At 35.3% G+C, this 13,926-nt stretch overlaps 2 protein-coding genes across 4 annotated transcripts in view; both read right to left on the reverse strand.

Annotated features, from left to right (window-relative positions):
* Positions 1-800: 800 nt before the first annotated feature.
* On the reverse strand, positions 801-10,460 carry etnppl (ethanolamine-phosphate phospho-lyase). Its single transcript, XM_083542449.1, has 13 exons — positions 10,315-10,460; positions 9,901-10,019; positions 9,556-9,715; positions 7,007-7,081; positions 6,601-6,694; positions 5,211-5,327; positions 4,566-4,648; positions 3,634-3,859; positions 3,350-3,504; positions 2,897-2,986; positions 2,486-2,616; positions 2,340-2,410; positions 801-2,142 (listed from the first exon to the last, which is right to left on the reverse strand). The coding sequence occupies exons 1-13, from the start codon at positions 10,371-10,373 to the stop codon at positions 2,050-2,052; spliced, it is 1,473 nt and encodes a 490-aa protein (XP_083398575.1). The 5' UTR covers positions 10,374-10,460; the 3' UTR covers positions 801-2,049.
* Positions 10,461-12,016: 1,556 nt separating this feature from the next.
* col25a1 (collagen type XXV alpha 1 chain) overlaps positions 12,017-13,926 on the reverse strand; it is a 158,281-nt gene continuing 156,371 nt past the window's right edge. For all 3 annotated transcript variants that reach the window (XM_083542268.1, XM_083542267.1, XM_083542266.1), the window contains one exon: positions 12,017-13,926. This exon is cut by the window's right edge and continues 306 nt beyond it. The gene's annotated coding sequence lies outside the window, so the exon portion shown is untranslated.

The following is a 13,926-nucleotide window of genomic DNA, read 5'->3' on the forward strand; positions in this document are numbered from 1 at the left end:
ACATGGGAAGGGCGACTGCACTGTATTAAGGAGAGGATGACTGGGGCCATGTATTGCGAGATTTTGGGGAACAACCTCCTTCCCTCAGTTAGAGCATTGAAGATGGGTCGAGGCTGGGTCTTCCAGCATGACAATGACCCGAAGCACACAGCCAGGATAACCAAGGAGTGGCTCTGTAAGAAGCATATCAAGGTTCTGGCATGGCCTAGCCAGTCTCCAGACCTAAACCCAATAGAGAATCTTTGGAGGGAGCTCAAACTCCATGTTTCTCAGCGACAGGCCAGAAACCTGACTGATCTAGAGAAGATCTGTGTGGAGAAGTGGGCCAAAATCCCTCCTGCAGTGTGTGCAAACCTGGTGAAAAACTACAGGAAACGTTTGACCTCTGTAATTGCAAACAAAGGCTACTGTACCAAATATTAACATTGACTTTCTCAGGTGTTCAAATACTTATTTGCAGCTGTATCATACAAATAAATAGTTAAAAAATCATACATTGTGATTTCTAGATTAAAAAAAAAAAATTATGTCTCTCACAGTGGACATGCACCTACGATGACAATTTCAGACCCCTCCATGATTTCTAAGTGGGAGAACTTGCAAAATAGCAGGGTGTTCAAACACTTATTTTCCTCACTGTATATATATATATATATATATATATATATATATATATATATATATATATATATATATATATATATATAGAGAGAGAGAGAGAGAGAGAGAGAGAGAGAGAGAGAGAGAGTTTCTCTTGTGCACGTGTGTGTAGGCATATACACATTTTTCAGCATACAAAATATCTTAAATACTTTATTGGTCACACCACATTTTTATCTTGCACAAGATTTTTCAAGTAATTACAGTCCTACAAATCTTTAAATAGGAAATATATATTTTAATAACATTTAGTTATAATTGATCACTTGTTTTTTTTTCTGTGATTGGCCTCCATGCAGCACATTTTAAAGTCTTTTTCACTTCATTACAGCTTGACAGGCCAGCGTTTCACAAGCTGTTCTGCTCATGTGAGGTCATGCTGAAAGTAGCTGAGTGCACTCACTTGAGCGTGTGCTCATGTCAACAGCTCACGCACCAGCGGCTGCGTTCAGTGAGTGCACGCAGAGGAGTAAGTATTGCTACAAGTATTGCTTAATACAGCATGTAATGTTTGCATGAACAAGAACAGTGTGAACTTTGCACATTTGATTTGGGTGCATTTTTGCACGTTGTCCCTCTTCTTTAATTAAAAAAAAAAACTTTTCAGCCTTTCATTACTACGTGATACTGATTCTATCTTTATATTCTGCATTAGTTTACAATATTTTTTAATGGATATTCTTGAACACCATTAAAAATCCTCTAAAATATATAATTTCCACCAGACATTAAATGTAGTATCATTTGATATTATAAATAGTTAGCACCAGGTCCATTCCCTGACAAGAAAATTAAATAAAATTGTGAGAAATTATTTATATATACTACCCCCCCCCCCCCCCAATTATTTTAGATCATGAGGCATATTATAAATCCATTAAAACATGGAAATTAATATTAAAAGACTAATCTTGATCTGCATATGATGTACATATGATTTCTATATAATGCATAACTAATAATATAAGAAGGTTCTCCAAAATATTTTCAAAGAATTTATTATTATATCTGAAAAACTGGTCACCAAAATATTTTAAAGGTCCAATATAGTAGAGTTTACTCTTATGTTTCAGAAAGATAAATGACACTGACTGCTTTAGCTAAGGATTTAACAGTTTAAATTGCTTAGTGGTTGGAAGCAGTATTTCCAGCTCTATTGAAATCTGTCCTTCTCAAGGTGCACTTTTTGTCTGTACACATGACTTAATATTATTCAGTAAATTAGTTAACACATAAGCTAACACAGGGTAACATAGTCTGCTGCCACCATCATGTGAAAGCAAAAACTAATGAAAGAGTGAAGCCGCAGGCTGCATTTGGTCCTGGGGCCGGCCTTCTAACAGATATACAATGTTATGATATACAATGTTAAAAGAAGAACAAGGTTTGTTATTTTCTTCGTCTTTTGTTAGTTTTGTTTATGTGACTGTTGTCACTGACACGACCTGAATGAACACCGTGCCCGTTTTCTTCAACTGACTCCTGGAGACAAATGAAAATTCAGTGAAAAATATATCATATATTATATTACTTTCTCATCAAATACCTGAATGTTTGAAACAGTTACTATGTCTGCTAGAAATTGATATAAGCTATATAAAAAAAAATAATAATACAGTAGATTACAGATTGTAGCAAAAATTATTATCACTTGTATTACTTATTTGGCTCCAACTTACCTTGCGCTTGTTTTGTGCATTCACATGGTCTGTGGTGTCAGACATCTCAAGGTCCAAAGCATTCTCAAGGTCTTATGTAAAAACAAAAGGGCATTAACCTGGAGCATACAGTCGTGAAACAATACACATTTGTGTACAATCATTACCTGTTAGAATCTGATCAATTTTTCCAACTGCCAAGTCAGCGTCCTCTCTGGAGAAGCACAAAGGTGGTTTAAACTTCAAGACATTACGGTGTGGTCCATCTGCGCTTAATAAAACTCGCTGATCCTTCAATCTGTGAGAGGATCAAAATGTTTATGCTTTAGAGGTGATATCTTTGGACTGTATTATGCAAGATTGGTTAAATTAAGCAGAAATAAAGGATTACAGCAGCGGGTTATGAATCTTATTTAAAAAGAGCCTCTGTGGCTGCAGATTTTCATTACAACCAAGTAAGATGTTTGGGGTCACACCTGAAAAATGTTTGAAAGTAAATATAAACTAATAAAGAAGAATCAGGTGTTCCATCTGCTTGCTTGTAATGAAACCTGCAAGAAACTGTCAACACTTTTGACCTGTATATGACATCCTGAGCCTCAGCTGTTGCAGGGGTTCTTTTAAGCTGATCTTTTACTAGTTCCACTCCAACAAAAAGGCCACACCCCCTGTGGAACACATAGCATTTCTTTTCATTCCTTGGCATTCAACAAAACAATAGCTGAAACTCCTCAAAATGTTTAGAAATATCATTCTAAAATATTCAGCTCAGGCGAAATGCTTTCACGATTTCTACGGCAGTATTCATGTGCACAATTTCATTGGATATAAAGATATTCATTACATTTTCATATAACTATGTAGATAAAGTTGCTGAAAGTTTCTAAATGAAGTTGGTTATATAATTAATTAATTAATTAATTAATTAATTAATTATTTAGGTGGATATATTAAAAAAAGGAAAAAAATATTTTGAAAAAATATGAACATGGCCAAAAATTATGAAAAAGAAAGCATTTTCTTTTCAGGACCTGACATCTCCTACTAAAGAATGTTTCTTTTTCAGGTTCTCCAGCAAGTCTGTCAGGTAACTCCCTACTCGCAGGGCATTGCCTTGAAGATCCTCCTTTTCAATCACGTCCAGTACAGCTAGCCCAATAGCACAGGATACAGGATTCCCAGCAAACTGAACCATACATAGAAACATTCTTCATTCAGGTTAACCGTGTTCTATCTATAAAATTCCAATTGTTCAATCTCCTTATTTTGTGTCCTCCTATCAAATGCGTTTGGAAAATGTAGCTATGGGTCTCACTGTGTTAAAGTACTCCATTCCAGATGACATGAAGCCTTCAGCAACTGCTCTGGTGGTAACCACGCATGACATTGGATGTCCGTTTCCAATCGGTTTGCCCATAGTGACAATGTCAGGTATAAAGTCTTCCCCTTGCAGCTGGAATGCCCAGAAATGGGTGCCTACCCTTCCAAATCCAACCTGAACCTCATCAGCAATGAAGACACCTCCAGCCTTTCTCACATGTCTGTGAAAAGAACGATGTGTAGTCACAAACTTAGAGATGCAGAGTTGTATTTGTGCACAAATTATACAGTATATTGCATAATCTGCATTTGTATATAGATTTACTTTAAATGATCTGGCTATTTATTTTGTACTGAGTTCACTTGTTTCAATTTAGCTTATTATATTTGTACATTTCACACACTGTCATTTGACTGCTTTCTGACAGTCATATCAGTGGGAATTAGCTCTTGCTTTTACAGCCTTATCTGTACACTCTGCCCCAAACACATCATGCTCTATAGCTTTAGATTTCATACTTTTCCTCTCATAGATCACCAACTCTGGAAAACTTTGAGCCTTTCTATCTTTTCTATCACCACTACTGCTAAGTTGGATTTTTCATTAATGTGATGTCACTAGATAAAGAAAAAAAGAAAAAAAGAAAAAGTTGCTCTATTGTTTTTAGGAACTAATAATCAAGCCGGACTGTAATCAGTTATGCTTGACGCTTAATAATTTTTTATCTTCTATTAAAATCTATAGTAATTGCACTCATGAGATCGTTTTGAGATGTCAGAGCACAACTGCTGGCCACTTAAAGTACAGTAAAAATACAAAACTGACTAAAATAAAATAGTCATTGTCTGCCACGGCTTGTACATATTTCAACATAAACTAATTCTGCTAATTAAATACACTTTAATTGTTTCACTTCTGGTACATACTGTGCCACTTTCTGGAAGTAACCCACTGGAGGAATGATCTGTCCTCCACAACTCTGCAGTGACTCAGCAATGAAAGCTGCAATCTATACAAGAGAAGACCACATAAGACCCCAAACCCCAAATATTAGTGCAGAGGTTGCATACCCCATATGTGCTGCCTTCAGGAGCCCTCCGTGGCTTAACCCTGTTTGTTTAAATGTAAAGTTAAAAAACATGACAAAAACCCTGATTCAAGAAAAAGACACTGAAAGATGTCATCATGTCCAAAAGGCACTTCTTCCAGAATCCAAGTTAAATACCCAATTTATTTCTCTTCAAGTGAGAGTTTCCTCTATTCACTTCACTGTCTTCATTCCATTCGTGAGAATTCTGGATCTCACTTATCAGGTATGTCTGTCTGTAGTAACAGACTTTCACTTTCCTGTAATAGAGGGTTAAAGGCCATTAACTATGTGTAAATCAGTAAGATCTTAAGACTTTGTACAACCTGGAAAAATGGCACAAAATCTAGGTGAAGAAGTCAAATAATGATGAGGAACTGATGGCACATAATGGAAACCCATGGTGTGAATCACCAATCTTAATTTTTGTATGACGTTTTTTGTTTATACTATTTGTTAAACTATTATGTATTGCTGACCATACCTTATGTCCTTTTGCATGAGCTTTTTCAATTATGTCTTTAACTTCATTTGCATAAGCAGTTGAAGGGTCTGCATGGTCCTCCCTGTATTTCCCTCTATAGATGTCTGGACTTGAAGCCTAAAAAAACAGTAGTTTAGGTTGCCAGTTTTCAATGAACACAGCAGTTTGAGACAGACACCTGTTCTTTTAGGGTACTTTAGTTTTATGCCTTTAAAACATGTTTTCTATTTAAACAGTAAAACTGTTAGAGGGACATTCTGGTACAGTGGAACCTCGGAGCTCGCGAGGGTTAGGGACCAAGACCAGTCGCGACCTTTTGATACGCCCCTTCCAACCCAGTAAAAACCCAAAGAACACTATACGAAATCGATTTAAATGAGTGAATAACACTATTTCACTCCATAACACTTAATTATTAGACCATTTTAATGAGATAAACCTTGTTTAGAAATGTTAAAACTAGCGTTTCGAGCAGCTTGCGGTTGCTCACGAGCCGATCTGAATGAGAGTCGCCGGTCGGAATGAAAGTCGCGAGCATGCGAGGTCGCGAGCGCTGAGGCCGCGAGCTCCGAGGTTCCACAGTATATAATTATACATTTCAGCATCAATAAATATACATTGGTGATAGTTAAGTCTGGTCTGTAGCTGGGAACTCTTACAGGGTAAAGAGTCTTTGTGGAAGAATATTACCAGATTCCAAATGAAATTAAAATAATTTCAAGAATTACACCTACACATATACACTGCCTTTATGTATACAAATGTATACAAACTCTGTGAGTTAAATAATACATGTATGTACAAAAAAAAAATGATTTAACAAATACAAAAAAGGAAAATAAAAGAAATATATCTTATTGCCTTTTTGATATTCTCTTGTGATAATTGCCAGCCTTTTTTTTTTTTTTTTTAATTTATGAACCTGTAAAGGGATTACTTATTAAATATAGTTTTATATAGAATCTATTTAGGAAGCTAATTTTCACTGCCATTAAGGTTAACCTGGCTGCTATTTGTAGCTTATGTAGCGGATTGTAACATGGTAAACTCACTGCGAACCTGCTAGAGACAGAAATTTGAATAAAAGAATCCAAAAAAGCACATAAACCACAATCATCTTAAAGTTGAACTGTAGGAGAATGGAAAACACTTCCATACACCCATGATTATCTCCTCCTATTTTTGCTGAGTTATAAAGCTGGAACGGGCGGTTAATATAATAACATAGTAGTAGATAGATTGTTGCGTTTGAGTCATGCAAGATCAGAAAAAGAGCAAAGGGTCAATTGAGGGTGAATAGATTAGTGAAGTGGGGAATATTGCTAGGTGTGGATATACATGCAGGTTTATCATTAGGTTTGAAGGTTTTTTTTTTTTTTTTTGCGCTCACCACATGCACATGTTGGCTTTGCTCACACTCTCCCAACTGGTGAAACTTGTAGGGACTAATATCAATGAGTGATGACACATGACCATGATAGGCACTGCAGGAAGAACACATTGAACATGAGCATGCAATAAAATAACGCAATCATTTATTTATTTTAGCAAACAGAAAATATGGTAATATTTTATCTGTAAGTACTATTGGGCTGTCAGAGTGATTTCTGGATTGAAATTCTAAAACTGTCATTATATATTATTATGACTAATTGCTTACACAGCTTGTCTGAGTTCAACAGCAGACAGGCGACACCTGGTAGAGTTAATGTGTAACCTGACAGCTCAGCAATTCTGGTAGCTCTTTGAGTATGTAGAAAGAAAACAGACAAAGATGGACTGTAATGTTGACTTACTGGTCCAGTGTGATGATGTCTTTGTGGCCAGTGTACTGCCAAGCCAGTCTTAAGGCCAGGTCATTGGCCTCAGAACTAGGGTCAAGGGGCAAAAAAAAAACATTTTAGATGCTAAGTCATCATGAACATAATAGTCAGAATGTAAGCCATGTTCGTTTTAGCAAAACTACATTAATTCTATCGGATATGTAAAAAAGTCTACTAATCTTTACTGGAATTTTTGTGATATGAGGAAGATGAAACAAAGTCAAACCTTGTAAAAGATTTTTCAACATTTACAGTGAAATTGTAACATAACAAAACAGAAAACCAATATCCAGCACCCTTTTAAATGTTGAAGAACTCAGATTCAGATTCTTATATATCAGATCTCTTATATTCAACCTCATATTAAATACTAATTGGTAAACACCTGCCATCTGGTAGTGTGACTACCCCCCAACAATGTGTAGCTGTTCCTACAGGATTTTCCTGAAATTTCTTTGGTAACATACAAGTGGCAAAGCCATGTGCAAGAAATAAGCTTACAAAGCCAGTACAGGATTTCACTGTTGAAAAATTGTAATAAAAAGAGTGTTGCAAATCTTCAAGCCACTAGATATATACCATGGAACACTGTAAAGACAGTAATCAACATGTGGAGAAAATATGGCACAAACGTGACATTGCTAAGTACAAGACGTCCCTCTAAATGTGATGAGAAGACCAAGAGAAAACTGGTTAGGAAGCCTACCAAGACGCCTACAGCAACTTAAAAAAATTGCTGCTGTTTCATCTAAGTACTAGTTGCTGACCTACATGTGACAGCAATCTCCCAAATTCTTCATATATCTGGGCAACAGGGTATGGTTGCAAGATGGAAACCTTTTCAACCAAAAAAATAATAATTTAAGTCCAGCTAAATATTGCCAAACATTTTAAAAGCAGTAAAAATACACCTAATTGCAAAACCCTGTGGAATAATGTATTATATTCTAATGAAATCTAAAGTGGTACAAAAAACATGATTTCCTCAGTGAAGCATGGAGGTGGTAGTATCATAAGTAGGGCTGATTTTCATGACTGGAACTAGGGCTGTAATCAGGGTGGGGAAAATACAGAATAAATACAAGTACCAAATATGTGTCATTTTGACACAAAACTTTAAAGGGTTCGGCTGATATACTTAACAAGTAAAGAAATTTCACCGTTCAACTTCTTATCAACAAAGAAATTGTTTCACAAAAATAAGTTGATCTGACCCAGAGTCTGCAGGGTAACCTGAAAATAGCTGTGTAAGAATGGTAAAATAGCACTAACTCCTAATGTATCAAAGTGATTGACACCTGCCCAAAAAAACATAAATGGTGTGGTAAAATCTAAAAGTGCTTCAACTTACATACAACAACTTCATTTAAGGGGTGTGTACAATTATGAAACAAGGTTGTTAATGTTTTTCTTTTTTTTCTTTTTCTCCCTCAAAGGATTCTAATTATTTTATAACTTTATTTTTTTTTTTTTGTTACAACGTCACAATAAATATACAAAAGTTTGTAATGTGATTTTTCCTTGGTTTTATTTCTCATATAACAAAAACCCGCTATATTAACAGGATCATGTAGACTTTTTATGTTTACTATAATTGTAAAGTCTGGTCTTCAGCAGGACTGAAAATTGGCATTAAGCTACATGACAGAATTATTATTAGTCTTCTGACAGAATAACAAATCAGCAAAGTACTTAAAAGTTCCTAGTCCCATGACTGCATAAACCATTTAGAAAGTTTCACACACTTTCTCAATAAGTCATGATAAAAACCCAGTTTGCTAAAGACTTACTTACAGTAAGCCATTTAACTTCTGATGTGCAACTCTGTAACCACCTTAACTTATCAGAAATGTAACCTTAGCCCTGCACAGCAGGGTATCAGAACTGGGTCTTGCCAGACTTATACATTTTACTGAATACGGTATTTTTGCTTAAAATCTTTTATTTACAAAGACATTAAAGCGTAAAAACATGAATTTGTGTGTAAATAAAAAAAAATAATGGTGATCTAATGTTGCTACTATCTGTATCCCAGTTCCCTGTTATATGAGCTGTACATGATTACAGTACAGATTTAACTGTCCTAAACTCCTAATACACAGGTCCGGTGATTGGCTGGCACAGCATTTCGCTTGGTCTCTCATTGCACAGTCTATTTTTGTAAAAACACTGGCTGGCCTTTTGATCTCACCCAGCACATGTATATGTTATAGCACGAGGCTGATACTTGAAACTTAAAGGATTAGAATGTCTGTGGCCAAAGTCATTTTCAAATTTAAATCAGCATTGTTTTTAAAATATATACTCTGACCATTGATTAAATGAACATATTCTCAAAACATTCAAAGGTTATATAAAGACAAATGAGCAAACAAGATCTGTTCCGTGTCTCCTGAGAAAAGCTACTGTAGCTCAGTGCTTCCTGACCATATGAGGACAAAAGGATATTCAGCATGTTGAACAGCTAAATTTCTATAACACATATCTCATGATACTTCTGGCAGGCAGGTGAACAGACATACCCTGAGTTGGTAAAATAGCAGACTGAGAGCTTTTCAGGCAGCGTGGCTTGGAGGCGTTGTGCGTATTGGACAAGGTTGTCATGGAGGAAACGTGAGTTGGTGTTCAAGAGCTCCATCTGCTTTGCTCCAGCCTGGACCACTTCTGGGTGGCTGTGACCCACTTAGGATTAAGTAACAAAAACATTCAAATAAAGGATACGCACAGAGTCTTACAGGATTTCCATTAGCTATTTCTTACACACGTACTCCTGCTCTTTGCTTATATTACTAACAAAGAAGTTGAAAATTATATAATATATAACAAAGAATACAGAACAAAACAAGTGCGATGTCTTGTGCAAGTACCATGGGCAACATTGTTGATGCAGTCCAGGTACTGCTCGCCTTTTTCATTGTACATATATTGTCCTCTGGCTCGAACGATCTTGATGGGATCATTGTTGAAGAAAACTTTGCATGAGGGACTAAAAAAAAAACAGAATGGGAGCTGTTAGTTAAATGAACCAGGCTGCATCACTGCCATGAGACTCTAAGATTATGCATATATGAGAATGAAAACAATGAAAAAGAGTAAAATCATATTTAAACAGAAAGCTGTTAGTCCAGTATTTAAAATCAGCCCTACTGATCTCTGTGGGAGTAGTGGATTTTGCTGGTAATCTATGTGTAAACTTTCACAGCAATGCAATAAGTCACATCATAACTTATCAACAAATCATAACTCCAGAAAAGAAATGCACATTGAAGTGTATTCCTTACCCAATGTGTTTCTTTCTCAAGTCGATAGTTTTCTGCTTACTAAAAACTTCAGTTGCCATTGCAGTGGCTTGGAGAGTGCAGAGAAACGCAGCAGCTCGAGAGATGAGAAGCAGAGAGAGAGAGAGAGAGAGAGAGAGAGAGAGAGAGAGAAAGAGAGAGTGAGGCGTGATAAAAAAGAGCATAGAAATAAACAAACGACTCCTCAAAGTAACTCGGTTGAGGGAATCGGTTCATCAGCACTAACGATCTTTGTTTTTTTATAAAATTATTATTTTTTAAAATATGTTTGCTGATTATGTTTTCGTTTTATATTCTAAAGTCGGATTATGGATTTTATTCCAAGGCCAACGACGGCTGAAAATTGGACAACTCGATTATGGACTATGACTAATTGCAGTGTCGTTTCCATTTATGTGATCCATTATTTAACCACTATAAATAAGTCGTTATATTGCGTGACACAGAAGGCTACAAAGCAGTAAGAGACCCTTAGTAGAGGAGCAAAAGCTGTAGACTACATTATTATTTTCCGGGAACTTGTCCAAGTCTAAATGCAACCAGTGAATCGAATTTTACTCGGGATGATTCAGTGTAATGTATAGATCAAAAGATTCGATTCAGTAGAAGGTGTCGTAATGTTGGAGCTGTACGTGTGTGCGCGCGCGTGTGTGTGTTTGTGCCGGCCAGAGGCCATAGGGTGCCAGTGGGTGAGCGCACTTTGTGTTACCGAAGTTCAATGAACTACGGTAACACAAAGTGCGCTCACCCACTGGGTGGTTGAACACACCGTTCCTAAGATCAATCTGAAGTCTTTTCTAAACCAAGAAGAAACAAAAAGCACAGTAGCAAACATTTGGAAGAATTTTTTATTTTGGCTCAAGAGCACAGTCACATTAAACGTACTTGAAATTAACTGAGCCTTTTATGGACATGAACATGAGAGTAAAGAAATTAGAAAATGAAGACGTTGTTTTTTAAATCAGGAAATAGTAATGAATAAAAGCTAATAAAAAGCAAAACAAGAAAGAGAGAGAGAGAGAGAGAGAGAGAGAGAGAGAGAGAGAGAGAGAGAGAGAGAGAGAGCCTGTTCATCCATCCAAACATCTTAAGATAGTGAGAAGGTGGTCCATCAAGTGGAACTGTTGTCTAAAAAGTTTGATTGTGCTAAATAACAAAAAAATAAAATAAAAATAAAAATCCCAGATGCAGTATCATATGCATTATTTACAAGAAACCCATCAACACTTTACAGCCCATTATAACATTTATCTTATCCACATGTGTTTGTCATATTTAACATTATTATTATTCATATTATTATTATTATTATTACTACTACTTCTACTATAATAAAACTTTCTTTTCGGCTTCTCCCGTTAGGGGTCGCCACAGCGGATCCTCCGCACGTTTGATTTGGCACATGTTTTACGCTGGATGCCCTTCCTAACGCAACCTTCCCCAATTTATCCGGGCTTGGGACCGACACTAAGAGTGGCTGGGGATGGTTCCCTGACCGGGAATCGAACCCGGGTCGCAGCGGTGGGAGCGCTGCATCTTAACCACTAGACCACCAGGGGACCTATATATATATATATATATATATATATATATATATATATATATATATATATATATATATATATATATATATATATATATATATATATATATATATATATATATATATATATATATATAATAATAATAATAATAATAATAAAAACAAAACAAAAAAAAAAAAAAACATAATTGTCTATTAATCTTAAACTATTGTCTAGTGCTTTCTGGAAGAAAAGTAAACAAAATAGTGTAGAAAATACTAGGCAAATCTCCAGAGATGTAAAAATCCAAAGTAAGCATTTATGAAAAGTGGAATTTTCAAAACATATTGAACACCAAGTAAATAAACAACAATAGCAACAAAATGCATGTATTTAAACAGCACCAAAGTTGAAGTGTGTGGAAAGTGTTTTATACAAACATTAAAAGAAAAAAAAAATAATCATTTGGCTCTCATGCACTCAAGATGAAATGTAAAATGGCAGCTGAAATAAAAAAATAATGCCATATATGAACAAAAAGAAAGAAAATATTATTGGTTCAACATTGAACCCTGTTGACATCTGCACTTTACCCTCAGAAAACATTGGAATCACCAGTGCCAAATGTAAAAAGTGATTAAAATATACTTTTATAAGTTAAAATAAATGGATATAATGGACATTTGTATTCTGTATACTGAATATGTTTCACCAATCAATACACACTGTACAAGAAAAGTATAAATTGCACTTTTAGTCTAATTAGCAAATATTTAACTGCACACAGTCCATTATACATATAATTATTCTACATTCAGTTAACAACAATTATGACAAAGGGAGTGGGACTTTATTATACACCGCCTGTAAATACTGCATGTGGTATATTCATACCTATTGATCCTTTATTTTGACTTAAAGAATGATTTACAGCCAAATGTGACTTGTTAATGTTTGATTAAAAGTAAGCGGCGCAACATAAACTGTGCTGCAGAATGATGTGACGCAACAATGCTAACCATCACTCCCCAAAAATGAAAAGAGTAAAGTTTTAAAACATTTGAAGCATAATGAAGCATTACGTCCATTCCTATTGCCTCACATTTCAGTGCAGAACTCCACTGTACATGAATAATACTGAAAGGTAAAAAAAGACCTTCAAAGCTACCTCATGTTACAAGGAATGCTTGTTTTCCAGCAATATGCTTTAAGTATAAAACAAACATTGCATTACTTAAAAAGTATAAAGGCTAATGCAAATGTTTCAGTTAGCTTGAATATAAACTGTATATACAAATACACACACAAAAGTGAATTGCTCATCAGACCTTTCAGAAATACCAATACATACTTAGTCAAAGGTGACTACTCCATCAAACCCATTGCAGTTTAATGTATATATATATATGACTGTCATCACATGGCTAATGCAATCCTACAGGACTGCAAGGCTGTATTTCTCAGAAACTTTCCAACAGCTCTGGAATGTTATAGCACATCTCACTGATGACAGACAACATTAATTAAGTTTTAAGGATAAAAATAAAACCTGTTAGTACTTCCCCTTTTGTTTGCTAGAACTTCGACTGGATTGGAAACATTGATGTAAATCAAATTTTTTTTACATTGCACAATTTTCTTATATTTTGATGCAATTATAAAAAGAAAACCCCTTTAATGGCATTTCGGAGTGATGGCTAACATAGCAGCTAGCTTCAGAATTAAACACGCACTCCTTAAAAGTTGTCAAAGTTTACAGGGGATAATATTTCATTTAACTTTTGACATGCAGGAACATCAGTTATATTAAAACCATTTAAAACACTACAAAGAAAGAAAACCCTGTACATCTGTGTCATCAACTGTTTGTGACATTCATGAACAGAGGGATTTTTTTAAGTGTTTTTCACTGGCTGCAACAATGGAACATGGAATTCTTCGTTCTTGTGTAAAACATTTTTCAAAACACAAAGTAAATGCTTATTATAAGGGAATGACAATATCTTGAGACACTATTGATACAAATGCATGTAAAAGAAATCTTGTTTTAAAGAAAATGTCTTTGTATCAT

The sequence above is a fragment of the Silurus aristotelis genome, assembly GCF_946808225.1.
Source record: "Silurus aristotelis genome assembly, chromosome: 5".
Lineage (NCBI taxonomy): Eukaryota > Metazoa > Chordata > Actinopteri > Siluriformes > Siluridae > Silurus > Silurus aristotelis.

What these genes read in the sequence shown, in the direction of transcription:
- etnppl (XM_083542449.1), bottom strand. Translation starts at nt 10,373, where the DNA reads ATGGCAACTGAAGTTTTTAGTAAGCAGAAAACTATCGACTTGAGAAAG. An exon ending in TACTTCCAGAAAGTGGCACA is followed by an intron (nt 3,860 to 4,565) that starts GTATGTACCAGA and finishes TTCTTTTCACAG; the next exon opens with ACATGTGAGAAAGGCTGGAG. An exon ending in GCTCAGGATGTCATATACAG is followed by an intron (nt 2,617 to 2,896) that starts GTCAAAAGTGTT and finishes ATCCTCTCACAG; the next exon opens with ATTGAAGGATCAGCGAGTTT.